The 24,939-nt window shown below is 52.8% G+C and overlaps 9 protein-coding genes across 9 annotated transcripts; 4 read left to right on the top strand and 5 right to left on the bottom strand.

The window, feature by feature from the left end:
• Positions 1 to 518: 518 nt before the first annotated feature.
• COCCADRAFT_98602 (uncharacterized protein) lies at positions 519 to 1,983 on the bottom strand (the record flags this gene model as incomplete). Its single annotated transcript, XM_007715031.1, has 7 exons — positions 519 to 1,152; positions 1,200 to 1,300; positions 1,362 to 1,429; positions 1,480 to 1,523; positions 1,576 to 1,725; positions 1,777 to 1,801; positions 1,905 to 1,983. 7 exons carry the CDS (start codon positions 1,981 to 1,983, stop codon positions 519 to 521), a joined length of 1,101 nt encoding a protein of 366 aa, XP_007713221.1.
• Positions 1,984 to 3,587: 1,604 nt separating this feature from the next.
• Positions 3,588 to 4,357, bottom strand: COCCADRAFT_98624 (uncharacterized protein; the record flags this gene model as incomplete). The annotated part of the gene is made up of 2 exons (XM_007715030.1): positions 3,588 to 4,090; positions 4,234 to 4,357. The coding sequence occupies 2 exons, from the start codon at positions 4,355 to 4,357 to the stop codon at positions 3,588 to 3,590; spliced, it is 627 nt and encodes a 208-aa protein (XP_007713220.1).
• Positions 4,358 to 5,156: 799 nt separating this feature from the next.
• On the top strand, positions 5,157 to 7,635 carry COCCADRAFT_27013 (uncharacterized protein; the record flags this gene model as incomplete). Its single annotated transcript, XM_007715016.1, has 2 exons — positions 5,157 to 5,474; positions 5,521 to 7,635. The coding sequence occupies 2 exons, from the start codon at positions 5,157 to 5,159 to the stop codon at positions 7,633 to 7,635; spliced, it is 2,433 nt and encodes an 810-aa protein (XP_007713206.1).
• Positions 7,636 to 8,207: 572 nt separating this feature from the next.
• On the top strand, positions 8,208 to 9,084 carry COCCADRAFT_5813 (uncharacterized protein; the record flags this gene model as incomplete). Its single annotated transcript, XM_007715009.1, has 3 exons — positions 8,208 to 8,456; positions 8,517 to 8,773; positions 8,862 to 9,084. The coding sequence occupies 3 exons, from the start codon at positions 8,208 to 8,210 to the stop codon at positions 9,082 to 9,084; spliced, it is 729 nt and encodes a 242-aa protein (XP_007713199.1).
• A 248-nt stretch (positions 9,085 to 9,332) lies between these two features.
• COCCADRAFT_67412 (uncharacterized protein) lies at positions 9,333 to 9,971 on the bottom strand (the record flags this gene model as incomplete). Its single annotated transcript, XM_007715029.1, has 1 exon — positions 9,333 to 9,971. A coding segment is annotated over one exon (639 nt), but the record flags the coding sequence as incomplete, so codon positions are not given.
• A 548-nt stretch (positions 9,972 to 10,519) lies between these two features.
• Positions 10,520 to 11,560, bottom strand: COCCADRAFT_98608 (uncharacterized protein; the record flags this gene model as incomplete). The annotated part of the gene is made up of 5 exons (XM_007715028.1): positions 10,520 to 10,683; positions 10,739 to 11,164; positions 11,278 to 11,313; positions 11,365 to 11,377; positions 11,426 to 11,560. The coding sequence occupies 5 exons, from the start codon at positions 11,558 to 11,560 to the stop codon at positions 10,520 to 10,522; spliced, it is 774 nt and encodes a 257-aa protein (XP_007713218.1).
• Positions 11,561 to 12,099: 539 nt separating this feature from the next.
• Positions 12,100 to 14,503, top strand: COCCADRAFT_98587 (uncharacterized protein; the record flags this gene model as incomplete). Its single annotated transcript, XM_007715027.1, has 2 exons — positions 12,100 to 13,013; positions 13,264 to 14,503. The coding sequence occupies 2 exons, from the start codon at positions 12,100 to 12,102 to the stop codon at positions 14,501 to 14,503; spliced, it is 2,154 nt and encodes a 717-aa protein (XP_007713217.1).
• Positions 14,504 to 15,824: 1,321 nt separating this feature from the next.
• COCCADRAFT_98630 (uncharacterized protein) lies at positions 15,825 to 19,024 on the top strand (the record flags this gene model as incomplete). Its single annotated transcript, XM_007715026.1, has 5 exons — positions 15,825 to 16,364; positions 16,423 to 16,695; positions 16,759 to 17,220; positions 17,271 to 18,149; positions 18,203 to 19,024. The coding sequence occupies 5 exons, from the start codon at positions 15,825 to 15,827 to the stop codon at positions 19,022 to 19,024; spliced, it is 2,976 nt and encodes a 991-aa protein (XP_007713216.1).
• A 1,202-nt stretch (positions 19,025 to 20,226) lies between these two features.
• Positions 20,227 to 24,939, bottom strand: COCCADRAFT_27007 (uncharacterized protein; the record flags this gene model as incomplete). Its single annotated transcript, XM_007715015.1, has 3 exons — positions 20,227 to 20,531; positions 20,583 to 24,399; positions 24,460 to 24,939. 3 exons carry the CDS (start codon positions 24,937 to 24,939, stop codon positions 20,227 to 20,229), a joined length of 4,602 nt encoding a protein of 1,533 aa, XP_007713205.1.

Genomic DNA, 24,939 nt, shown 5'->3' with positions numbered 1-24,939 from the left:
CAGCATCGCGTGTTTTCTGCACACCTTTCCCCCCCTGGGTGCCCCAATCAGCTGCAACCATTTCCAGGTAGGAAGAGGGTTAGGGGACCTTGTTGCACATCTTCCTTGAAGGATTCCTTCCCACAGGCTAGTTATTTTACCAGTGGGTAGTGTGATGAATGCAAGTGATGAATGTAAAGTGATGCAATGTTCGGTGTGTGGGTGTGTTTATTTTTGGTAAACAAACGGAAGGAAGCTAAGATTTGCTGCGGGCCGCCTAAACGAGACATGGATAACATGCAAGGAAGAAGGAGAAGAAAACAATGCCGTGGATAGGCGGAAACAAACACCGTTACAATGTTGCATTACAGGATTCAAGAAAAAATGCCAGTGAAGAGTCACACTTCCTTTGTCAACCTCCCTCTGCGACTACCTGCCCAATTACATAGCTAACATATTTGCACAAATCTAATCTACGTTCAAATGAAAGATGCCAAGCCTGTTTCCCCTGTCCGTTCCCTGACCGGTTTTGCACAGCCTCACGAAGGGTAATAGGAATATTGCGAGTTTCTAGGATCCTGATACATTGGCGATGTTGTCTCGATATAATCCTGCTGACCAGACGTTCGACGTGGCGGCCCATGTGGCATTGTGCCATACGGAGCGTGGGCCGTGGGGGCTGTGTAGACTGGACTTCGCGATATGATTGGTTGCTGGGCAAGTTGATAGCTGCTATAGCCCTGAATCGAAGGGTTTATGGATGCGCCGCCGGTGTGAAGCGATGGTGATGAAGGGTGCATGTACGAGGTCGTTTGATCCCATGGTGAAGGCATGTTTGGGTTTATTGGTGGTGGCTGGGTGTATCCGTATTGAGGCAGGGTTGCTGACGACTGGTGGATATGTTGGTCGGCTACAGCGGTAGGCATGGTGTATGCTTGTGAAGAGGACCATGTTGAGTATGCGTCGTTGTCGATACTTGACCACGAAAGGCGATGTCCTCTCGGTGACGGAGTGTGTAGAAGGGAATCGTACATTGCTGAGTTTGGAGATAGATAACCATCGTCTTCTGGGTAGTTGGGGAACGGAGCGGGTGTACCACAATCGGATGGAGAGCTTGGAGCGTTTGCGAGAGTGATGCCTTGGTTCTGATACCGCCGTACCAAGACTGTGTACCTGTAAATTGTTAGCCAATGTTCCATGGTATTTCTGCAAGAGCATACCGATTCTTGATATCGTTCTTCGATCTTTCTGGGAAATGCTCCCGTTGAATATCCTTCCAATGGCGCCCAAGTTGCTGAACCGCATCAATCAACTCATTGTCCTAAGATACAGAGTCAGCACACGAGAGCTACTCAATCTCTCCAAGATTATTCCAAACTAACATCAGTCTCTTGCCATTCGCTCCGGTCTAGATTTGGATCGAGTGACTGCTGCCACCGCTTTGCACATTCTATTGATGGTCAACAAGACAAGCTGTCAGCAAGATACGGAAATACTTACGATCTGCGCTCCTTGTTCCCACACAGTTTGCTATTACTGTCCATCTAGTGGTACTCTGTCAGCAGCTTCATAGGTGATGTTGTCATTGTGGCCTACCTTTGGCCGTGTTCTTCAACTCCTCTTGCTAGTAAATCATCCTCGCTCTTTGACCATTGCCCCTTCTTGAGCCCGCCTGCCACAGAGTTGTGCCACCGTTTTCGACAGTCTTTGTTTGTTCGACCAGGGAGACTATCAGCAATTCTGCACCTGTGTGACCAGTCAGATTAGGGGCTTCTATCGTACGATGTTGGAGCATACCAATCTTTGACTTCTCCTTCTCTCACTAAAAAGATGTCAGCCATTATTAAACACCATGATCACAATCTGAACTTTAGAAACAGAGAAAATGTAGTGTTTATTGAGAATTGTAGGAAACCAAGACCCACATTGAGCTTCAACTCCTTCTCTTAGCTTCTGATCTTCTGATAAAGACCATTTTCTGGGAGGGTGACTATGGGACCCCATTGGCGGTTCAATATATTATATTCAAAGGCGTTTCTTTGGGCTGGCCAAGACTGTGAGAAGGTGCAAAGAGGATATGATCTGGTAACACGGCTGGGATAAGAGGTTGGCAGAAGGCGTAGTAGTGTCAAAAGGGCTTGGAAGAGTAATGAAGATGACTAGGCGTATCTGAACCTAGATGGTACAAGATCTACCTTGGTTTTAAGGCGCAAGCGAATACTACCACGCCCATAGTCTTGGCGGGCCAGGCACTTGGCTATGGCAGAAAATAGACGGCAGAAGGTTGCAAAGAAGCGTTATGCCAAGACGTGGTATCCTAGGTCACTCCTCCATGTGGCTAGTGAGTGCGTCGACTAGGGGATGGGCCATGTTGAAACTGTTCGGTGATTTACTGCAGACGCACTTGAAGGAGGCTTTGCCATAATGACGCGTGCGCACAGTGCTAATGCATCGACCGACGGGCCACGATGGTGTGTACAGCCCCAAGGATCCAGAAAAGGGTTGGTGGCCTGTAAGGCGAGGCTGCATGGGCCATTCACCGCTAACGAACCGAGGAACACCACAACCAGGTGCCGGTCAGAGGAGCTTGTTGCTCCACAAGCCGTGCCTAAGTGGCTGGGGGCCGCACTGACAACCATGGACCTGACGCACTTGTGGACAATTGCCCAAGTCGTTCGCTTGGCAGGAATAAATCCTCCCTGCGAAGGTGTACATATATCATTGGCCTGTAAGCAATTCCGGAGGATTAAGAGATATTCTGCTAGGGATGGGTGTTGATTGTGTTATGAAGAGCTCGTTCAGGGCTTCCAGTGATGTACGTACATGTTAGTTGAAGTCGCTGAGTTGTTTGGCCATGATTCAGCGCCGTGATGTACACACGAATCGAGTTGCGTGTGCAGTAAATGCTCCACAAATGTGACAACATCAGTCAATGATTTTTGATCTGATGGTCGACTTACGATTTCGAAGAGTAGTCCACAACGCGCCCATGGGTTTTGTCGTCCTCACACACGCTACGGAAGCCAGCCCGAACAAAATGTCGATATCACACAAACCCACTTTGGGTATGATACTGAAGACCGAATCAGGGATGTTATGAGACTTAATCTGAGTTGCAGTGAAACTGTAAAAGATGATCTTTGATTCTGAATTTTATCCTCATTCCATGCCGTACCATCAGATAGTTGGTGAAGTTTGATTGCTACGCGTCAATGTACGTAATTGAGTTGATTCGAAAGCACAAAATGCAAGAAACTAGTGCCCGTGTATCCTAGATAGCAGGACTGAAGATAGAGTTTGGTGCCTGTACACCTGGTGCGGGGAAAGGACCTTGTTCGGCAGGTGCCGCCACGGGAGAGTTTACACTGCGGTATTACTCCGGATTTGCACGCCGAATGTAGCAGATATATGACTGCAGACGATGAGCACATGCTATCCAATCATCTTTTGTGAGAACACGCCCTTTTGTACTCGTCCTCGAGACGAGTCTCCACGCTTGGACCTAGCGTCCCTTGTCAGGGCCGAAGGATAGGTTGTATATGCAGCATGACACAGCAGTATTTAGTGTGTATACTCGCTCAACCACTCGAAGACTTGGGCAAGATGCTTCAGGTTTTGCCCATGAGCCGTTGTGCTTTTGCAAGCAGGACAGTGCTTTCGCGACCCAACTTTCGCTGGCCATTTGGACCTCCCCTTGCTTTTGCCATTGTTTTTCTAAAGCGTTCTCGCTCAGCAGCCTTCTTAGCACGCTCCCTGTCGGCCTCTTCCTTGGCCTTCCGGCGCGCTTCAGCCTCGTCCTTCTTCTTTTGCGCTAGTTCGCTTTCCTTCTGGAAAGGTTGGGGGCGCGGTCGCCGTTGACGCCTCTCGAAGTTCTGTTGGTGCTCTGGTTCAGGCGACTTTTCCTCTAGCAGGACAGCACGGTCGGGGTGTGGCTCCAGAGTGGGCTCAGCAGTGGGTTCGGAGGAAACCTTTTCGCCTTGCTCGGTGCTGGCTTCGCGGTCATAGACTGACTTGGGTGGGTTGACGGCTTCCTTCTCCTCGCGTGCCTTGAGTTTGGCGTATTGCTTCTTGATCTTGGCCTTGTCTATGAGGCTCTTCTTGATCTTCTCAACTGAAGTCACAATTAGCAGCTGCAGAAGGTAGTATGGTTGAAGGCGCAAAAGAGGCGCAGAGCACGCTGCGAAAACATGTCTGGTATTCTGATGCGCCGACTATGTCTAGTGCGCTGCAGGGATGTAAATGAGAAGCGCTTACTTTTTCTTCTGTGTGTGCCATCAGGCAGATTTGCAGGCCCAATGGCGAAACCCTTCTTCTTCTTGGTGTCCTTGCTCTTTGAAGACGGCTTTGCGCCGCCCTCATGCGGTCGTGTTGCGCCCATGGCCAAAGGTGTTTGTGGTGTCGCAAAAGTTTGGATGGGTAAAGGCTAAGATGGGAAAGGCAAAATGGCGCGGAGGTCCGTCGGGCTTGGCAAAGCGGAGCCCAGTGCGGCCGCGAACACGGCGGCGGCGGGGGAGACGAGGGTGTGAGTGCTATGTGGTAGCATGCATGTGATGTGAATGCATGTGTACTTGCATACATACATCGCAGAGTCAAAGTCCCTCGTGTCCCAAGCCTATCCATCGCCGTGTTTCTTCCACACAGACTCAGCCATTCTCCTCCTGCTGTGGGCACGTGCAGCCACCAATGCTCTCAAAACTTGTTCTTTTGTTCGTCGTGTGACCGCGCCCGATGTAGCGCCTCAGCAGTCGCCGCCGCACCAGCGACGTACATAGTTTATCTATCAGCGCCAATGACATATATACGCACCACCTCGGGACACTTCTCGCACCTCGTCATCCGTCCATCCCTTGCGCCACTCACTCACTATTCTCTCTCGCTCTGCACCCCCCACCTCCCGGGCTCCACGGCGTTTCGTCTTAGACCGGGCTCCATGCCTGCGCAATGAGACGGCCACTGGAGCCAGCGCACCCGGGTTAAACTGGAAACTCTTACTCATACCATTCGCCGGGCCAGCAGGTGCTCCAACCGCGACAACAAGGCCATCTCCGCCATCGCGACATTTCAACCCTCATCCTCGTGCTCTCACAACCGTCTCGCGCCTGCACACTTTCGTTTGTATGCTCTGATCTGCTCAGCACCCGTGCCTATGCCGTCCATTGCCACAATCTGCTTCAACCATGCCCATATTTCATGAGCCCAGTGATAGCCTGCGGGCGCCATCAAACTTGCCTGAGCCGGTGACATCCACCCTCCGAAGAGTAGGAACCGCAGAATCGGATGCCGAGGGGGCGTGGAAGACCAGTATGCATGCACAAGTACCGACCACACTTGAATCATCGCTCGACGCGGACCCCGCGTCGCCCAGCCAAACGCGCAAGTCGTCCATATTCGGCCGGAAAGAATGGGTAGAGAGAATCAAAAAGACAAACAGCCCGTCCTGGCTGCAATGGCAGGGTGTGAGTATTGAGTCGCCTGGAGGGCATTGTCGCTACAAGGTTCGTCATTGCCATACCAAGCACATCGCTGACCCTTTTCCCTTAGAGTGACATCACAACCGACCCCGATGCTCCCATCCGCCCCAATTCCCGTGACCGCTCAAGGACTCCTCTCGCCCCTGCTAACGACTTGCAATCGTCACAACCCTCCACTCCCGAATACTTGCGGGACCCCGCAGCCGCAGGTCTAGAGATCCAGCGCCCCCGGTCCGCATTGCACTCCGGTGACTTTAGAGAGAAGCCAGCAGGGTGCGCTTCGAGCAATGACGTCTCAGCTTCAGCTTTCCTCGCAACATCTCCAGTCGTTCCATGGGATCGTTCCTTTCCTTCGGCGGCGTACAATGTGAACCGGCATGACGTCTCATACGTTGACCCACGCAACCGCGACAATCGCACTGCTCCGCGCTCACGAACGACATCACGGTCATCGCTTAGTTCGATAACGCTTTTGCCTCCCACAAGCCCGCTCGTACATGAGGCAAATAATACAGATTTGGATTTCTCTTCTAGGCCGAGCTCACGTCAGACATCTCCAAGCCCTAGTAGGAACAATCGCCGACACACATATTCTCCTGCGTCTTACCACGGCTATCAGTCTACCCACATGGCGCGCTCTACAACTGGAACACCCGCTGCTCGTCATCTACGCTATAGCAGCTCGATACCATACCAAGCGCATCAACCTCGGCGGTCATCGACAATCAATCACTCAGAACCCCAATCCTTTTCTCAGCCACAATTCCTCAACCCGCGACGGCCTTCATTCTCATCCGAGGCATCTCCACTCCAGCACGCACCCATGGTGGGCTCATACGAAGAGTCTATATTGCGAGGACGCATGTCTACCACCCCATCACGGCCCCTTGACTTTGTGGCGAAGATTGGCGTTCTCGGACGAGGGCAATGCAAATCAAGCCTCAAGTGCCCACCTCACGTCACAATTCCGTTTCCTGCAGTCTTCTACAGCTATAATACAGGAAACGGTAGGATCTCGGATAATGAGCCAAGTCCCTATGTTGGCCTCATAGATTTGGAAAATTCACTACCCGCTCCTGACGAAAGCAACGAACCTGGCAAACGCAAGCGACGACACGCCGCACCTGCTCCAGATCAAGATGACCTAGATTTTCGGATACAACTTGGTGACGAAGAAAATTCACAGGCTATAAAAGGAGATCTTCGTCGGAGAGAAAAGAAAAAGCGACGATCCACGTCACCAAAAGCACCTCCTGGGGGCTGTTATCGAATTCCTCCGCAGGGTCAACTTCAGATTGTTTTGAAGAACCCAAACAAGACGGCAGTGAAGCTGTTCTTAGTCCCATACGACGTGTCAGACATGGAACCAGGCCAGAAAACATTTGTCAGACAGCGCAGTTATTCTGCCGGTCCCATAATAGACATGCCCGCTTCTTCACGGAAAAACCTCGGTACTGATCGTCCAGAAGCTGCCCTCAGCGGTTCGGATGACCCCAACGATCGCCCGATTCTCCGTTACTTGATTCACTTGCATATATGTTGTCCGTCAAAAGGTCGTTATTACCTATATAAAAGTATACGAGTCGTCTTTGCCAACAGAGTCCCTGACGGTAAGGAGAAACTAAGAAATGAGATCCAACAGCCAGAGCCAAGGTACAGTACCTATAAACCAACACGCGACTCGTTGGTATCACAAAAAACTACGTCCACTGGGCCCCAGTTCACCAACGAAGGAGATTTGCGTCGTCGCAGTGCTGGATGGCCACGCTATCACTCACAACAAACGTACGATCAGCTTGACGGCTTGAGCCACCATGCGCCAATGCCTCCTATAGCTGTCAAATTCACAGGTGGTACTACAAACTCATCTGCATCGAGCAGTTTCAGCTCGCACATACCAGATATGCAGCCTATACCTTTCAATATTGGTCGATTGGCTGCAATTGAATCACGATCCGTCTCGCGAGACCACATGGATGTAGATCCGAAGAGCCCCTTCAGAACTCCAGTCACGTCTCCGCGCCCTGGTGGCAAGAGCTTAACGTCGCACGGTGACGGTGCCTTTGAAAAACTGAACAAAGGCGATGTTGGGTACGGCGGAAACGCGTTCTCTCCTATCAGCAGTCCGAACAGCCCCCCCCAGTGCGGGTTTGCTGTCGCAAAAGTTGCGTGGTTTGGACGTTGAGCACAATGAGTAAGCCTGACTGCGGTCTTGATGCATTCATGGGAAACATTCAATCTTTGGTTTTTTGGTTTTAAATTTTCATAATACGGTCACTCGAAGGCGTCTAATACCCCATTACTCTTCTCGTTTCACTTACGCCGGCATTGCTGAATGGCGCTACCACATGGCAGGAGTATAGGACTGTTTGATGGACTCGAGATTCTTGCTAGCTAGTACTTGTAAACATAGTTGGTACGAATATCTACTCACCTCTTCAACTACGCATTGCCCAGCCTTTTGACGGAAAGCTTCCTTGCGCCAGTGCCACTGTCTGCCCTCGGAATGGTTTGCATACGCCCAAGGATGTTAGCCCTGTCGTAGGGCTTAGCGCATATATGCATATTGCCCCAGCGTTCGCGAAGAGTGACGTCGGGATTTAATTTCGTTACATCCGAGGACTTAGCACGCTCTGCTCCGGGTTGCATCATCAATTGTCTCTGCTCACAAAACATATTGCACACCAAATCTTCTAGACTAGGAGCCACGATCCCCTACATAATTCTTTAATTAATTCGCTGCATTGTAAAGCAGCAATGGCTTCCAAACGCGCGGTTCAACTCGGCGTCCGCGCACATGCCTCGGTCATAGGTCGACAAACTTCGCGATTGCGCTTCAATGCTACACAAGCTTTCAGCCTTGCGTTGCGCCAGCAAAGCACAAGCACTTCTAAGAGCAGGTTGTCAGTTTGGGAGAATACCCCCGGTGTGCAATTGGCGCCTGTACAGAAGAGATGGCATTCGCAACAGCCACCCAACCTAAACAAAGTCTACCAGTTTGAGGATGTACGTAGCTTCTTCATGGTTTTTTTCTTGTTTCTTGAGTATTTATATTGATTTTCAAAGGTCCTTCACATTCTCGAACACCCCTCTGACTCTCGACTGCTCATCGACGTGCGCGAACCCCATGAATTCGAGGCCAATACTATCCCTACCTCCATCAACATCCCCGTTACATCGCAGCCAGATGCGCTACTCCTAAGCGAGGAAGACTTCGAGGATCGCTTTGGGTTCCAGAAGCCACCTAAGGGCAAGGAGGTTGTGTTTTTCTGCAAGGCGGGGGTTAGGAGTTCGGCAGCGGCCGGTATTGCGAGACAGGCTGGGTGAGTTGATCCTCTTATGAAGTGACAAACTCCTATGGATGGAGAATGATATATCAGGTTGAAGACTGTTAGAACTAACAAAAGACAGATATCAAAACGTTGGTGAATACCGTGGCTCATGGCTTGACTGGCAGAGACGCGGTGGACCAGGTACAAAAACCCCGCCGAAGCCGGATGGTATTGGAGAGCCCAAAGAGCCTACGACGGAAACTAAGCCCACGGAAAGGACGGGTAGCAGTGGAGAAGAGGATATTGGCACCCAAGGACAGCCAGTACCACCACCAGGGGGCATTGTTACTGGTCAACAGTAAAACAAGCTGTACACAAGCTAAACGGGAGCAGCAAGGTATGGTATAACGCAAGGTCCCTCGAGAGGTGTATATAGTGCGGCTTGTAGATAGCTCAGTAGTACGTAAAGGACATTATATTCATCAACTGCGCGTATGAGACATGACCTGTGGCCCAAATCTAAACATAAATGAGGCATGGTTAATTCGACGCCATTCGAGTAACCCAAATACTCGAACCCTCGTCGCCGATGCCCTCATCCCTATTTACACTCCTCCTCATAACATTTCTTATACTCCGCCCACAACTCCTTAACCCTCTTCCCACAACACTCGCTCCACAACCTCTCTTCATCATACTTCTCCGCCCTCAACCCCTCATTAATCCTCCTCACAACATCCTTCCCATGCGCCTCCTCTAGCCACGCCAGAAAATACCCCGTACGTTCATACCCAGCATCCCACTCACAATCCACATGCCTCTTCCAATGCGGCGGCGCATAACCCGCCTTCAACCGCACCCAATCCGCAATCCCCTCCACGAGACCCCCCGGCGCCGCCCCCCGCCCATCCCACTGCCAACAATGCACCATCTCGTGCACCAGGACCCCCACCATCTCTTCTTTCACGCGCCCCGCGTCGATGCCCGCAATGTACGACGTGTTGAAGTGTATTTCCTTGTGGTCGGAATCTAGGTCTAGTCCCGTGGTGTAGGCTACGCCGTCCATGTCGCGTAGCACGAGGGTTACGGAGCGCGTGGGTGGGATGCTGGTGGCGGGCAGGGAGGTGTAGAGGTGGGTTAGCACGGTGGTGACGGCGGTGGAGAGGGCGTCGGAGGCGTGGAGGAGGCGCAGGAAGGTGTGGGTGCCGGGGCTGGAGAGGTCGCGGAGTTCGAGGCGGAGGAGGGGGGTGCGTGGGGGTGTTACTTTGGGGTGGGAAGAGGATGCGTCGTTGGAGGAAGAGTCTGAAGGGGGGAGAGCGGAAGAGTGCGGGGCGGGTGGGTCGGAAGGGGTGGTGTTGGTGGTGGTTGTGGTGGGTGCGGACATGACTTGGTAGTGTTTGGTAGGCTGCGGAGACATGGGTGGTGTTGAAGTGGACGCGACTTTTTTTCGTGTTTCCCGTGGAGTAGATAGTCGGTGAGCGGGTGGTAAATGGTTTGTAAGGTGTATGAACACACGTGTTTGCTCCTTACATGTTTGAGCACGAACAAGCGGGTTAGGACCATGTGCCGGTACGTGCCGCGGGAGGATGCTCTCCAGCTTGGATAATATAAACAAGCTTTCATGACCACTTCACAACCTTTGTGATGAATCTTGTATTGACTGTATCCTTCTGTGTGTAATTCTATATCTTCAGATCTTGATTAACGGTGTATGGGGTTTCCGATGTTGGCAAGACGTCGGTACTCTCGTTCTATGATCAGGTATACCCTCCAGATTCTAACTCAAGTTCTTCTTTCCTACGAGCTCTTGAATACCTCGGGGAAAATCTTGCGCAATTCCTGTAAACTGCGGATCTGGTACTTGCTGGCGGGTACTTCGGGCGCTGGATCCTTTTCGTCCAGCAAGTGTGCTGTTTTCCATCCTCGTTCCTGAGCCGCTTTGCAGTTGATGTACGAGTCGTCTTGACATGACGTTAGTGACATTCGAAGAAAGCTCGTTTCTCAAATCCAACTCACCAACAAAGTAGCATTTTTCATTCGACTTGATGCCCGCCTCAGCCATAGCCTTTTCGAACATCTCGGCATGTGGTTTGCAGTAGAACTTTTCCGAGCCGTAATCGCAGTAGGTAATTCCTTCGAATAGATCGTCGATTTGTAGCAACTTGACAACGCGCTTGCCGTGGTTGATGTAAGCGTTAGTAAATAGCCACAAGCGGACTTTGCTGGTGTCAATGTCTTCGATCAGCTTGCGTAGTTCCGGGTTAGGCTTGATGACGTCTTCTAAAGGTAACGCATCATCGACTTTGCTGTTGTACTCTAGTGCGTCAACCTTGTGGTGGCGCACGAGTCCTTCAATTGCAAGACCGTACTCTCGGTAGTATCGGAAGTGCAGTTCATTGGCGTCTTGTTGTGATAGACTCAGGTGGTCTTGGAAGAATTTATCTGTAAAAGTTAAGCTGGTGTTTGAGGAAAAGCACAAAACTCCCCAATACGAGCAGAAGGTTAAAGAATTTGACTGCATTATGGAAGTTCAGTTGATATAGAGGGATAATTACCTATCAGTTCGCTCATCATACGGTGGATTTCAAGACCTGATTATGTTAGTGTTGAGTATAATAATTTGGGTACTACAAAATACGCACTCTTTGGATAAAGCTACATAACAGTCAGTAGGTGTTGATCAAACCCCAAGGGCTTACTTACACAATTGTCAATATCGAAAAAGAAGACGGGCTTCTCATTCTCGTCTACAACAGCGGTACCGTTCGCTGGTGAGTCATGTGCGGGTTGCGACCGATACTTCATGGTCTCCGGCGGTGCGGCGGTGTTGAAGTGCATTGTGTCGAGTTAGGGGTTGATGGTCGAGAAGGTGGGTTCGTAATGTTCTGTGAAATGGCAATACTAGAATCAAGAATAGTAAAGATAGTGGTCGGAGTGAGTGGCACTAGAGTATGGAAGATCAATACAAAGCAAGAAGCAAGACGGCGGTGCTGATATGTGATGTCGTCATACCTCTTTATACTAATGCAGAAAACGAGTACCGAAGAGCGTTTCGAAGAACTTCTGTCGGATCGGAACTCGGTCCTTCCCTTTACAGTCATCGAAGGCGCGATGAATACATGGCCGACTAGCACGCCCATTTAGGACTAGTTGGAATTGGCGCGTGCATCACTGAAAACCAAGACGCGCTGCAACTCCATCTCTCTGCATTCCCGCTGGCCGCTGTCGAACCCCTTCCCCTTTACCAATCCTCACACCCAGCTCAGTCGCGGGTGCTGCCTATATTTGTATAATCGCCAACGCTGCGCTTGCTTCTTGGTGCTGGTACTAATTTTTCGGCTTTCCTTTCTGTTGTAATCGCAGCGCAAATGGCTTCAATGTCGTCGACAGCCACAGCGCCGTCGTCGCATTTGAACGGGGCCAGCGCGGTATCTGCAGAGGTGCTTCGCGAGGCTGACTTCCTCCAGAAGATTCTGCAGATACGCGACGAGGTCTTCGCTAGCAAACATCCGCGTATACACCTTCCAGCCAAAGTAATTGAACAGGTTGCACCGCGTCTTCCCCAACCCGCCTTGGCCAGGCCCACGACCAACGGCACGCCAAACGGACCCTCGTCACAGCTGCTTCCTCCGCGTCCAGCGTTGTCGGCGCGGCCCCCTACCTCTCCAATCCACACTACACAGCGACCATATTCGGCCAAGTCTTCGTCATCGGGCATCGATCCTGTCCTGCTCACAAAGTCTGAACATTTGGTCAAGGCAGAGCAGCAGCTCAAGCGACAACAAATAGAACGCGCTCTCAAGGATCAGTTTGACCGAAAGGGTCGCGGCAACGATGTTGACGAGCGAGAAGCTCTCATCGATGTGGAGCAGTGTTTGATCAAGGCTCACCAACTGGTTCCGCCTGTTTCTGGCTTACCATCTACGGCTAACAACAGTGATGGTGTCGAGTCGTTTGACGAGAATTCCTATTATTCTAGCAAGGCAGACAGTTGGTCGCCAGAGCCTGATCACGCTGACCATGCTCATGCTGCTGCAACTCCACTGACCCCGCAAGCGCAACAAACTGCCAAGCAAGTGAATCTCCATACTCGTCCCGCCCAGCCCCCAGTGATCGATCTGGACGAGGAGGCCTATGAGCCGGCTGATGACATAGAAATCTATGAGCCTGAGCCTGCACAAGTGCATGAGGACGGTGACGAAGAAGAGGACTATTCTCCGCCTCCAGCCGATGTTGGTCCTAGTGAACCACCGAGAAGTCGGGGCCGCAATCGCAATGGTGGAACAAACGGGTATGATATTGAATTCTTTCATCTACGTCATTTTCCTTCATTGTCGTTTGAACCGTTCTGGATCCCGGATAACATTCAACGCCAAATGATCGCATGAGACATCAATCCTCCGCTGCTGAGTACCATCCGACTTTGGAAGCCGTACCTTGGCCTGGAAAATATCTTGCACAGCGAATGGAGGCTCTACAGTATCTCTGTATCTGGCACATATATTTTGAGAGTGTTTAGGATTATGCTAATGTGTGTATAGTTCACGCCGTCAGAGTCCAGCCGGTCCAGGGCAATCTGGTCAAAATCCTCGGAAGCGAAGACGAGAAGAAAGGAGACGACAGCAAGCCAGCAAGCAGGTTGCACAATCTCCCGAGCCTTATATCAAAGAAGAGCCGCAATCACCTCCTCCGTTCGGATCCTACTCTGATCCACAGCCCAGTAAGCGTCGTGCGTTACAGCCACAGCCCGATGATTTGGAGGTTGTGTCGGCGCAAGCAAATCCTCGAGCGCAACCTATCTACTATCGCGAGCAGGATCCATTTGTACGTCCTTACCGTGAGCTTGACGAGCCATCCTCGTCTCCTACTGTCATACGCACACCACAACGCAAAGCACTGCGCGACGATCAAGATCTTAGACGGGTTGCGAGTCTACAGTATGCGCGACGACCGTACTCTCCTAGCGGCGAAGGGCAGATGTACGTTGCGTCAGAGCCACGTCAGATGCGGGCAGCATCTCATGCCTTCATCGAGCGCGCAGAAGCGCCACCTGTGTACCGAGAAGCGTCTACACGCCCGCCAGCAGCACCTCGATACGTCCACGGTCGGTCGCGATCCCCTGTGCACGAATACATCTCACATGGGCAATCACCAATGCTCATGGCCCCGCCACCCCGCCGAATTGTTGTAGACCAGTACGGCAACCGATACTACGCTGCGCCAGTGGATGCTCGAGAGTCAATGGCACCGCCAAGTAGGCGCATTGAGGTGGACCCTTTTTACGAGCGTGCTGTTACGCAAGAGCCTAGCATGCGCGCCCCTGCTCGGACAGAGTTGTATGAAAGCGAGACTATACAGAGAATGCCGCCGCCACCTCGACGGTACATTGAAGCGTCAGAAGTAGAGATGATGGAGGGTCCATATCGTCACCGAGAGGCGTCTCGTCGTCCAATAGAAGTGGAACATCGACCTGGGCCACAGTACGAGGAGATGGGACCTCCACGAGAGTATCCTCCAGCGCGATCATACAGTATGCGTCCCGAGGGAGTGCGAAGAGAGATACCCGAGGGCTATGTGCGGCACGAAAGCATACAACCAGTGGCGGTGCGTGGGTCGCAACAACCGCGGTTCCGGGAAGTCAGTGTTGTGTACCAGGAGCCGTTTGAGGAGCACCAGTATATCAGCGCGCCGCAAAGTCGGCGGTACGTCGAGGAGGGGCCCATGGAGGTAGGACCGGAGGCATATGCTGGCGAGGGGCGTCACGTGTATGCGCGGTACTGAGATGTGTTGTTATAAGGTTTGGGCTTTTTGACTAGGTGTTGGGCAGATTGTGTAGCTTGTGTAGCTTGTGTTGTAATGTGAATACGACGGGGCTATTGGATAAGGCGCAGCATGTGAAAGAAGAGAAGGTAGGTTTAGTTGATAGCAATGCATCATGGCTTACCAGGATTGCTGTAGTCGCTTGTTGTGTACTTGTGGATTGTGCCATGATAGAAAAAATGAAGGCATCCAAAGTGAGGGAGAGTAAGAGAGAGGGAGCAAATGGAGGGTAGGCTTGGCAGTGGGCAGGCGGGTGTTTCAGGGCGATGTGGCGCAAGGGTGACGCAGGCCGGGTGTAGAGGCCGACTAGTAGAGGGGTGGTTATACCAGATGAGGTTGGCGGGTGAACATCCGTCATGGGACGGCAGGGGAGAGGGGCGCGGAGGTAATAGTCGGAAGCGTGCAAGTGGGAGGAGCAGCGGGAAGAGGGACGGGCGCCACGAGCAGTGTACATAGGCGCATGTGTAAGTATGTAAGGTTGTATGTGTGTATGTAAAGTAGTTGTAGTGTATGGGGGGGTATAGAAGAGTGTGTCGTGTGCAGGCGCTTGGACTTGCTCTCAAGCCTGTTTCGTCACCGGCACGCGGTGTGTTTCTCATGCATCGGGCCATGCTTGTTTGCCGCGCAAAGAGGCTCGGTCGAGGCGGGATGGCTATGAGCGTGAGGGGGTTTGTACATGTGCATGTGTACATAGATGCTCGTATACACTATGACACGGGGACGAGGGGAGGTGGCCGGATCCCGCGTCATGTCTATTCTTGCTCGGCAAGGCCATGATGGTGTAATACGCAGCGAGTCTGAGCGCCCAGCTATCCTTGTTTGGTCGAGGATGTGCAGGCTCTCGGTCCACCACCCACCACCCACCACACAGCCCAGCTCAACAAGCAGGCGACTCGACTCGGAAGAATCCAAGAATGCAAACAGGAAGCCGATGATGCAACACGCCAAAACAAAGCAGATGCAAGAGACACAGACGACCCACTGCACTCGACGGGCGTAGTCTTTCCCAGCCCCCTCTTCCCCCCTTCTGTCTCCCCCTCTGCTGGCGAGGACCGGCCGGTGTTGGTCGTGGCCACGCAGGGCGAGGTTGCTTTTGGTGTTGGAGGCACGCTGGGGCCCACCATCGCGAGTGCAGCCAATCAGCAGCCCGCTCCGCCTTGCTCGACGCTCGCTCGCCCGCCAGCTGCTGCTGCGCTCCCCATCTTCCTCGTCCTTCTTCCCTTTGCCCTCTCTCCCACCCACCCGACGCCCGCCAACTCCCCCGGGCGTATCCTCCACCACCATGCACAAACTCTCAAATTTCCCGGCACAAGCCCGGCACGGCTGGGAGAAGATGACCCCCTCGACCGGCTTCTCGTTCTCGAGGTCCAACCACGAAATGCCCGTCACAGCTCCGATCAAGCGGCCCTCGACTGCAACCTCAACCCCGCCCGTCATACCCCCCGGCACCCAGGTCAATCTGTCCTTCAACGTGCCCTTTTCTTCCAATCTCGCTGGCCCCGACCCGGACGACATCATGTGGGCCAGCCCTGGGGCAAAAGCGCGATGGACCCATCCGGAAGGCACGGCAGATTCAACGCCCACACACAAACTGCCTGTACACGCCCAAAACGTCGACAACCTGCGCAACCTGTGTCGAGAGGTGAGCGAGCAGACGGACGGACGCGTGTCTGCCGTTGTCACGTCTGCCGAGTCCAAGCCGCTTCCTGGCCTGCAGCGGGGCCCGTTGCGGGCCCTGGTCACTAACGTCTGTCTGTCTGGCGAACTCGAGATTGTCAACTCGATGCGCTGCCGGATCCTCAACTCGACGCCCATTTCTCTGGTAGGCTGCCCGTTCAGACTTGTATAACTGTCGGGCCGTTGCTGACATCTTGGCACAGCGATCATCCTTTGTCGATATTGATTCGCAACTCATCATAGACCCGCCTACGCAAAATGTCCGGGGCGCTGTGCTCAACCAGCTCGATCTCATTGCCAAGGCGACCAAGGCCGACATATTCCTGCTCATGCCCAAGCAGCCAGACATTGAGACGGCCAGCTTCCATGGCAATATCGATACCGGAGCCGACCCGCGCCTTCGATGCGCCATCTACGGAGACCTCGAGACCATGGAGCACGCAAAGACACGAGTGCTGATTATGATCGACCAGATTGTGAGTTCTTGATGCCCCACTGATGTTCTGCTAGCGCTCCATGCTAACGGTATGCCATTACAGCTTAAGCGATGTGTCGATACCATGAAGCTGGAGTTGACCATGCATACCCTGATATGTGGACGTGGACGCAAGAATATCAAGATGATTGAGTCAGCTACAGGCACTGCCATTTACTTCCCCCCGCCATTTCCGCGCTTGTTCGGCTATACGCCACCGGGTGCCCAGCGCCGTCCCGACGATCTAGTCTACATTACGGGAGAAAACTCCGAGAACATATTGCGCGCTAAGCAACGCCTGCATGATCTGGTCATGTCCACCAAAGTCTTCGTGAAGCCCGTCATGGTCACTGACACCAAGCTCGACGCTATTCTGCTCGAACGTCTTGATAAGGTCCGCAAGATCATCGAGAACAATGGATCGTACATCCTGCTCCCTCCTCTTGGTGTTCAGCGTGGTGTTGTGCGCGTACAGGGCACCGACGTCTTGCACGTTGAGCGCACTGTACGCGAACTCATGCAACTTGTAAGTCTCTGATAGTCTGCCACTGTACGCATCTACTTACAAATTTTTAGGCCGGCCAGTTTTACAGTGCATCGTGGTTCATCACTCATCCTGACCCTACGCAACGTCCTCCCACTCCAGCTGACGTTCGTGCTATGCTCTCCGACATCTGCATCAATTCTGGTGCCGAAGTCAGTTTTGAGAAGCTCAACTTCCATATCTATGGGTCTGATGATGCTGTACGAGCTGCTCTCATGGTCATCAGTAACATCCCCTTTGTGAAGAAGTCGCAGTACAACATGAGCGTCAAGATTGAGCTTGCCAACGAACACAAGGAGTTTGTCAGCGGCAAGAAGAATGGCAAGATTAACAAGATTATGAGCCACAGCAGTGTCCAGATTGTCTTCGATGGCTTCAACGAGTACAACTTCTACATTGTAGTCCGTGGTGCTCAATACGAAGCTACAAAGAATGGTTTAGATCTTGTAGAGCAGGAGATGCCCGCATCCATCTCCTTCCATGTACCTGACCAGTACCACAAGCGCATCATTGGCATCGGCGGTCAGCATATCCAACGCATCATGAAGAAGTATTCCGTCTTCGTCAAGTTCTCCAATGCCATGGATCGTGGTGGGTTCGGCAAAGAAGAAGATGACATCAAGGTTGACAATGTCATCTGCCGCACTCCTGCGCGTAACGCTCAGAACCTAGACCTTGTCAAGCAAGAGATCATGGATATGGTTGAGAAGGCTGATGCCGAGTTCGTCTCTGAGACTATCAACATCAACCGCTTGTACCACCGTGAGCTCATTGCCCGCCTAGACAAGATTGACGAGCTAGAGAAGAAGTTTAACTGCAAGATTACCTTCCCTAGCACTGAGGAGGCTAGCGACATTGTTACTGTGTCTGGCCCTGAGTACCAGGTGCCATTCGCAGTCGATGAGTTCTTGGTATTTTTTTGTCCTACAATTCTATCCCAAGACATCCCACTAACCAATATCAGGGCATGGTGCCAGAATCCCACGACCTAGCTTTCCCTTCAACCACTGAGCTTAGCGAGCACATCCGTTCCGCTGAATTCAAGGCTGAGATTCTTGACAAACTCAAGACTCAACATGAGGTCGATGCCCAGCTCCAGCCAGCTCAGACTGAAACCATTGATGGTAAAGAAGAGCAGGTTGAGGCTTTCCACATTGTCTTCACTCGCAACAATGCTGGTGGCTTGAAAGATGCAATTGACTTCTTGCTCAATCACCTCGTCATGCACGGGCTTGATACTAACACGGTTCGTGGCGCGCTTCCACGTCCCAAGTCTGACTCTTTCGAAGATTCCCTGCCCTTCTTTGAGTCGAAGCTTCTACAGCGTGCCGAGCCTGCTGTCGACAGCACGGACTCTCCTACTCGCTCTCACTTTGGTGGTGATGATGAGCCTCGTGGTATGCTAGACCGCCTTCGCAAGCCAGGCAGCATGTCATCGTTCACGTCCATCTTCAACGGACGTAAAAATACCAACTCACCCGGATCGCTCTTCAAGCATGCTTCTAGCAACGCTTCCAAGGCATCCCTTGCCAGCCTAGAGTCCACCGGTAGCTACCGCAACCCGTGGAACGACAGCGGCATCAACTTAGCAGACGATGAGCACCACACCAACGGCTGGCCCATGCCAGCTCCTCGTTTTGAGTCCAAGTTTCCTTTTGGTTCCTCTTCCGCGGCGTCTGGGGACGTGACTCCCCGGTACGATCCGCGGGGCTCCGTGGACAGCGGGCGCCCTAGCACTTCTCATTCTGCATCTGGATACCCGGCCCCTATTGGGCCTCCTCGTTAAATGATACACCAACAATCTCGAACCATTTATTTGATACCACTACTGTACCCCCCGGCCTTTTAACGAAGAATACCCCCACCGCTACGCGTTCAATTGTCTCTTGTACGTGTGCGACGAGAAAAGAATTATACCCCCAAAACCTTCCCACTCCTACGGCGAATATCACGTATAAGCCTGGCCTGGCTGGTTGTTTTGTCTTTGTCTCTCTCTCTCTCTCTCTCCATCTCTCTCTGCCTGGTTTTTATTGTCTTGTTTTTGCTGCTACTGTTTTCTTGCGCGTGTGTGCGGGGTTCCCTTTGCTTATTTCCGAAAGGGCGTTTTTCCTCATTTCTTTTCTTTTTTGCTTTTTTTGCTGCTGCTCCTGTAACCTTTGAGAAGCCTTCTTTTGTGTCGATTTCGAAATGATTCCCCCTCCTCCTCTCCCAATCAACCCTAAACTTACTACTACTCCTTACCTTAACCTGGCAACCTTCGAATCGGCGCGAAGAAAAGAAATATACCAATTTGCTGTTTTTTTCCAACTTTCGGAATTGAAGAAGATGATGATAAAAATTGATGTTCTCATTGCTGTCACTCTCTCTATCTTCTTATGTGGTATTGATGTTGATGATGCTGAGATTGAGAATTGAATACCCCTCCACTCTACCCTCGCTTCCCTTGATTTTCTTGTTTGCCGCGCTTTCGTCGTGATGGAGATGGTGGGGATTGGCTTCGCCGTTGGCTCAGGGTACGTAGGGGGTAATGTGTATGGTGAAACGTATATAAATATGAATGGAAGAGTTGGTCTCCTATCTCTCCGTGTTAGATACGTGTATACACATGTGTGTGATATGGTGAGACTTCCAGTGTGCAAGGATCAAACATGAAGACAACAAAGTGGACAGAGCAGCATGTACATATTGTTGAATCTACTATTAACACTAGCCACTACGGTAGAGACGGCGACATCCTCGAGAGCCATAGAACGAATACATGTGCCCATTTGCCTAAGAGACGACAAAATGAACGTATACCAAGGCACTATCCAATCATCACAGCAGTCGCCATCCTTTACATACTGGCATGTAACTTTTTTCCTTTAACCGTTTGCAAAGATCACTTCTCGTCTGAACTCAGATGCTTTTGACTACAGTTACGCTTTCTGGAATCGTAAAAACAAGTTTTCCTCCTCCTCAAACGACACACGGCACGTCATGGCGAATCTACCGCTTGGTCTTCTTCTTAGGAGCAACAACCTTGAAGTTGCTCGAGTCCAGGGGTTGCTGCTGGGTTGCGTTGGCGCCACCCTTCTTGGCAACTTCAGACCATCCGCTTCCTGCAGCCTTGTTCTCAGCAGGAGAGGAAGTGTTGCGCTCATCAATGATGCCCTTGTCCGCTAGCTTACGGCGGCGAAGGAACTCCTCGGCGAAATGGCGAGAGTCGAGCGTGCTGGAGGCGGAATGAACGGACTCGGTAATGAGTTCGGCGTCAGCAGGGAAGCTGAGAAGAGATGAGACAAAGTCCTCCGCTGTACAAACGTTAGCAAATATCGCTCAATATAATACAAGTCAGGACATACCATTGATGTTCTTGTTAAGATCATGGCGGAGCTCATTGACGGCCCACTTGCGGAATTCTTCTTCCGCATTCGGCTTGCCAGATGGTGCTCCTGCAGTACTACTGCGAGCGACTGTGGGCTTCTTAGCGAGAGAGGGCACTATAGTAGAACTAGCCGAGCGAACGGCGCCAGGAACGGGCGTTGTCGTACCACCTGGTGCCTTGACCTTTCCACTTGCGCCAACCGTGGTCCATGGGCTGCTACCAGGAGGCCCTGCAGGTCCTGCAGGCGACGCAGGGGTGCTCTTACCCGCCAAATCAGCATATCGCTTTCCGGCAGATGGTGGTGGGACTGGTGATCCAAATACATTGGCTGCAGCAACACTCTGAGCAGCGGCACGTTGCTTTCGAGCTTCCTCCTCCTTCTGAATTTGCTGAAGCGTCTTCTTGGAACTTGGAGTCGGCTGTGCGGCAACCTTGCTTGTCACAGGCTTGGTCCATACGGAAGCATTGTTTGCACTGGGTGTGACGGGAGATGCACCGCTTGCCCAAGTTGAACTGGAAGGTAAACCGGGTTGCACCGCAGGCGACTGGTTCTGAGCCTGAAGTTCTTTCTCGAATGCTTCGCGACGAGCTGCAGCTGCGACAGCCTCTCGCTCTGCCGCCTTCTTTGCTTCCATCTCTTGGATCTCCCTCAGAGAAGGACCATGGGATGCGTTGACAGGCTCCTTCGCCCATGGCGCAACTGAGACGCTTGGGGTATCGGCAGCTGGGGTTGCCGCACCCGAGCGAGATTCGGCATTGAGATTTTCGGCAACAATTGGTTTCCTCTGGGCGGCAGGTGCAGGAAGAGGAGACTGGGATGGTGGCGGCGGGAATGGGAAAATTGCGGGCTCAACCTTGTTCCACGCACTTGCAGATTGAGGAGATTGTTTGGCAGAAGCAGCCTTCTGCACTTGTTCAGTAAGCGATAGTGGCTCTTGTCCAGTAGAGGATGGCTGCTCCTTGTTTTCAGATTGTTGTTCTTGACCATCTGCGCCAACGGGCGATGCAGGCTCAGAAGCTTGTTGTGATTGCTGAGCCGACGAAGATGAAGGCTTTCCAATGACACCCTCTGGTGGAGGGACTGCCTTTGGTTGTTCCATATCTGTCTGGACTCGCAGCTCATTAAACTCGGCAAAGCGCTCGGCGAAGTTGCGAGCAGCCTGTACGTCTTCAGCGCTGCCCTGGCGGATCATGGCATCATGTTCTGCTTGTTCGCGCTTCAAGCGAGCCCGATCGCCGATCACTGAAGCCACATATTGTGCATGTGCATCTTGGTCCTGCTGTTGTCCACCGAAGCCAAACTGGGGCTGATTGTTCCGTCCCAAGTTGAGACGATCCATCATGGCGGGCACATCTTGGTCTCTGCGATTGTTCATCATGTCCATACCAGGGCCAATAGGGCCTAGACCAGGTACTGGACCTGGACCAGCTCTGAAGGTACTATCAATTAGCCCAGGAACAGGTGCTCCTGGTACGGCTCCCTGCGGGGGCGATGGCTGATATCCGCCAGGTGATGTGATACTACCAAAGCTTGGCTGGCTGTGCAGACTATGTGCACTGGAGTGGTGATTGAGCTGGTTTGGTATTACTCCCATCTGGACTTGGCGGGCAAGGGCTTGTTGCTGTGCAGCTAGGTGCTCCTTCTGACGAGCCATGAGGTACTGCTCTTCTTGCTTTCTACGCTCAAGTGCATTTTGTTGCTCGGCAGTAAGGGTGGTTCCGAAGCTCGGGAAGCTGTTTGCAAATGGAGGTTGAGCTCCTGGAGCAGCAGCGGCACTAGGACCGGCACCGGCCCAGGAGTTACCAGGCTGGGATGTAGCGGGACCATGGGGAATGCCAATTTGAGGGACCAAGAAAGGCTCACGCGAGTTGCCAATACGACGGATGAGCTGCGCAAGAGGTTCATAGTCGGGCTCCTCGGCCTTCTTGACTAGCAACTCGGGAGAGAAGAATCCAGCCTTGTACCAGTCGTGCATCTCCAGACCAGAGAATGGGCCTTGAACATTGCCCGATGGGTCGCGGTAGATCCACCTCATTCTATCAGGCATGACCATCATACGCTGTTGAGGAACTGGAGGCTGGCTGGAAGCTGGGCTTCCAACGCCTGGGGTCGAAGGCTGGGCAGTCCTGGTCGGGTTCAACGCAGCCATGGAGAGGGAGGTAGTAGCAATGTTCTGGGGCTGTCCTGTTGAGTTATGATCGTCATGATGGGCATTAGAAAAGTCGTCAAAAAGATTGCGGTTTGCGCGGAAAGGGCTATCCGTATCACGAGCAGGCGCTTGGCCGCCAAAGGCGTTTCTTCCAAAAGTGCCAGTCATGCTATGCTGACGATCACCGTGTGAAGATCCATCGTCAACAGGGGCTCGATTTGGGTCGTTTGATCGCATCTGCTCTTGCATAGAAGCTGGGAACAAGGAGCCGAGCCTGCTAGAGCGGCCTACTGTACCATGGCCATGACCAAACAACGAGCTGTTGCCTAGGCCGGCCAGAGAAGGCGATTGAGCTTCACCTACGTTTCCGAAAGCACTTTCAAAGCCACCGAGACCGCCGCGTTCGCGGGTTGGGGTACCCAAGGTGTGAGATGGCCAAGCCGAGGCACCTCCCAGACCAGGCAGACCACCACCCAGCCCAGGCAAGGTAGGAAAACCTCGATTGGGGCCAACGCTGGAGGTTTGACTACGATCGCTTGCTGCAGTCTCGAATGGCACAGCCTTTCCAAGGCCTCCAAGGCCACCAAAGGCATTGTGAATGCTTGAGTGGACCGACTGGTCAATGTGGAAGCTGCTCATGCCAGGAAAGTGGGCGTTTTGGTCGCCGGAATCGTCCGAGTCGTCATGCTGATCCCGTGCGTGATGCGGGCTCTGGTATGGATTGGTATCCGTCGGGCTCATGGGCTCGTTACCAGCTCCACGGAGGGGCGACTGCTCTGTGAAATTATTCTTGCTATACATGTTGTCGGTAGTCATTCCGAATGCAGATAATCCAGAGTCATCACGGTGGTCTGGGCGGTGGGGCGTTGCGAAATTACCGAAGCCTTGAGGTCGGGGCGGACTAACGTCTTCGCCGCGAAGCGCAGCACTGCCCGTTGGGTGTTCATGGTCGGGGAAAGGATCTGTGTCGCTGCTCATTGGTCGGTTAGTGCGGGCCTCCATCCACGATGCATCAGTTTTTGAGGGCTCTGCCTCGCTAAGCTTGCCCAAGTTATTCGTCGAAGCTTTGTCCTTCGGGCCGTTGCCAAAGTCCTCAACACTTGGTTTGCCCATTAGACCTTTGAAGCGACTCTCGCCGCGCAAGCTACCGTAGCCAGGCTTCTTATCTGCTTGTGGATTGGCGAAGCTTCCAAATGCACCAAAGCCACCACCAGGCGTTGCAGACCAAGGCGATGCACCAGCACCTGGGCTGAACGGCGCCGTAGTGCTCCGCTTCGCAGGACCAAAGGGACCTGAGTTGTCACCAGCACCCTTCTCCCGATCGCGTTCTTCACCCGGACGACCCTCTGCAGACTCCTTGTAATCCGTCCGACGACGTACCAAAGCAGGCGGCGGGGTGACGGCACTGCCTTCTTCGCGCGCGAATCGTGAGGTAGCGGGGGAGGAGGGGAAGGGGTAGGCTTCGCCGGTGTCGCGACGTCGAGCGCCCGGTCGCGAGGCAGTGGGCGAGGACAGACCGTAGGGAGTACCTGCTCCTTGCGACACCGAAGACTTGCGCAAGGACAGAGGTTCTTTGGGAGTACCGTCCTTGTTGTTGTTCTGCGTGGGGGGTTTCAACGGCGAGTTGACAGACGAAAGGAAGATCTAAGCGAGAAAGCGCACGTTAGCCTCGGTCGCTGCATGGTGCAATGAGCAACAGCCTACCTCTCTTTCCTCGTCGGTCATGTCTGTAAGACTCAGCGGCAATATGCTGCCGTCTTTGTCCCAGCACTGATCGACCCCGCTTGGCGCTTCCCTGCCACCACCATGATCGTCTTTGCGGCCCCAGGACGCGCCCGAGGCCCCGTTGGTAGCGTGAGGTTCCCATACACCCATGTACAAATCTGACAATCCGTCGCTGAGGTCTCCGGCCTGTTGCTGTATCCGGAACAACTGCGTCAGTTGACCTCGCGAATACCGGCCCTCAAACGAACTGCCATTGCGGCCAGGCTGTGCATGTGGGGGGACATATACGCCGGCGCTGGTTGAAGAATTTTGCGGCGCAGGAGGGTCTCGTGAGGCTGGTTGGGTTGTTGATCCGGATAGGCTGGTCGCGTGTGAGGGTCGGCGGAATGTTTGCGTGGCACCGTTGGTGCGTCGGGCCCTGCGGTCGGCGTGAGTATCAAAGCAATTGCTACGCCACAT

Source organism: Bipolaris zeicola, assembly GCF_000523435.1.
Source record: "Bipolaris zeicola 26-R-13 unplaced genomic scaffold scaffold_95, whole genome shotgun sequence".
Lineage (NCBI taxonomy): Eukaryota > Fungi > Ascomycota > Dothideomycetes > Pleosporales > Pleosporaceae > Bipolaris > Bipolaris zeicola.
This window is presented reverse-complemented; position numbering and strand designations above follow the sequence as displayed.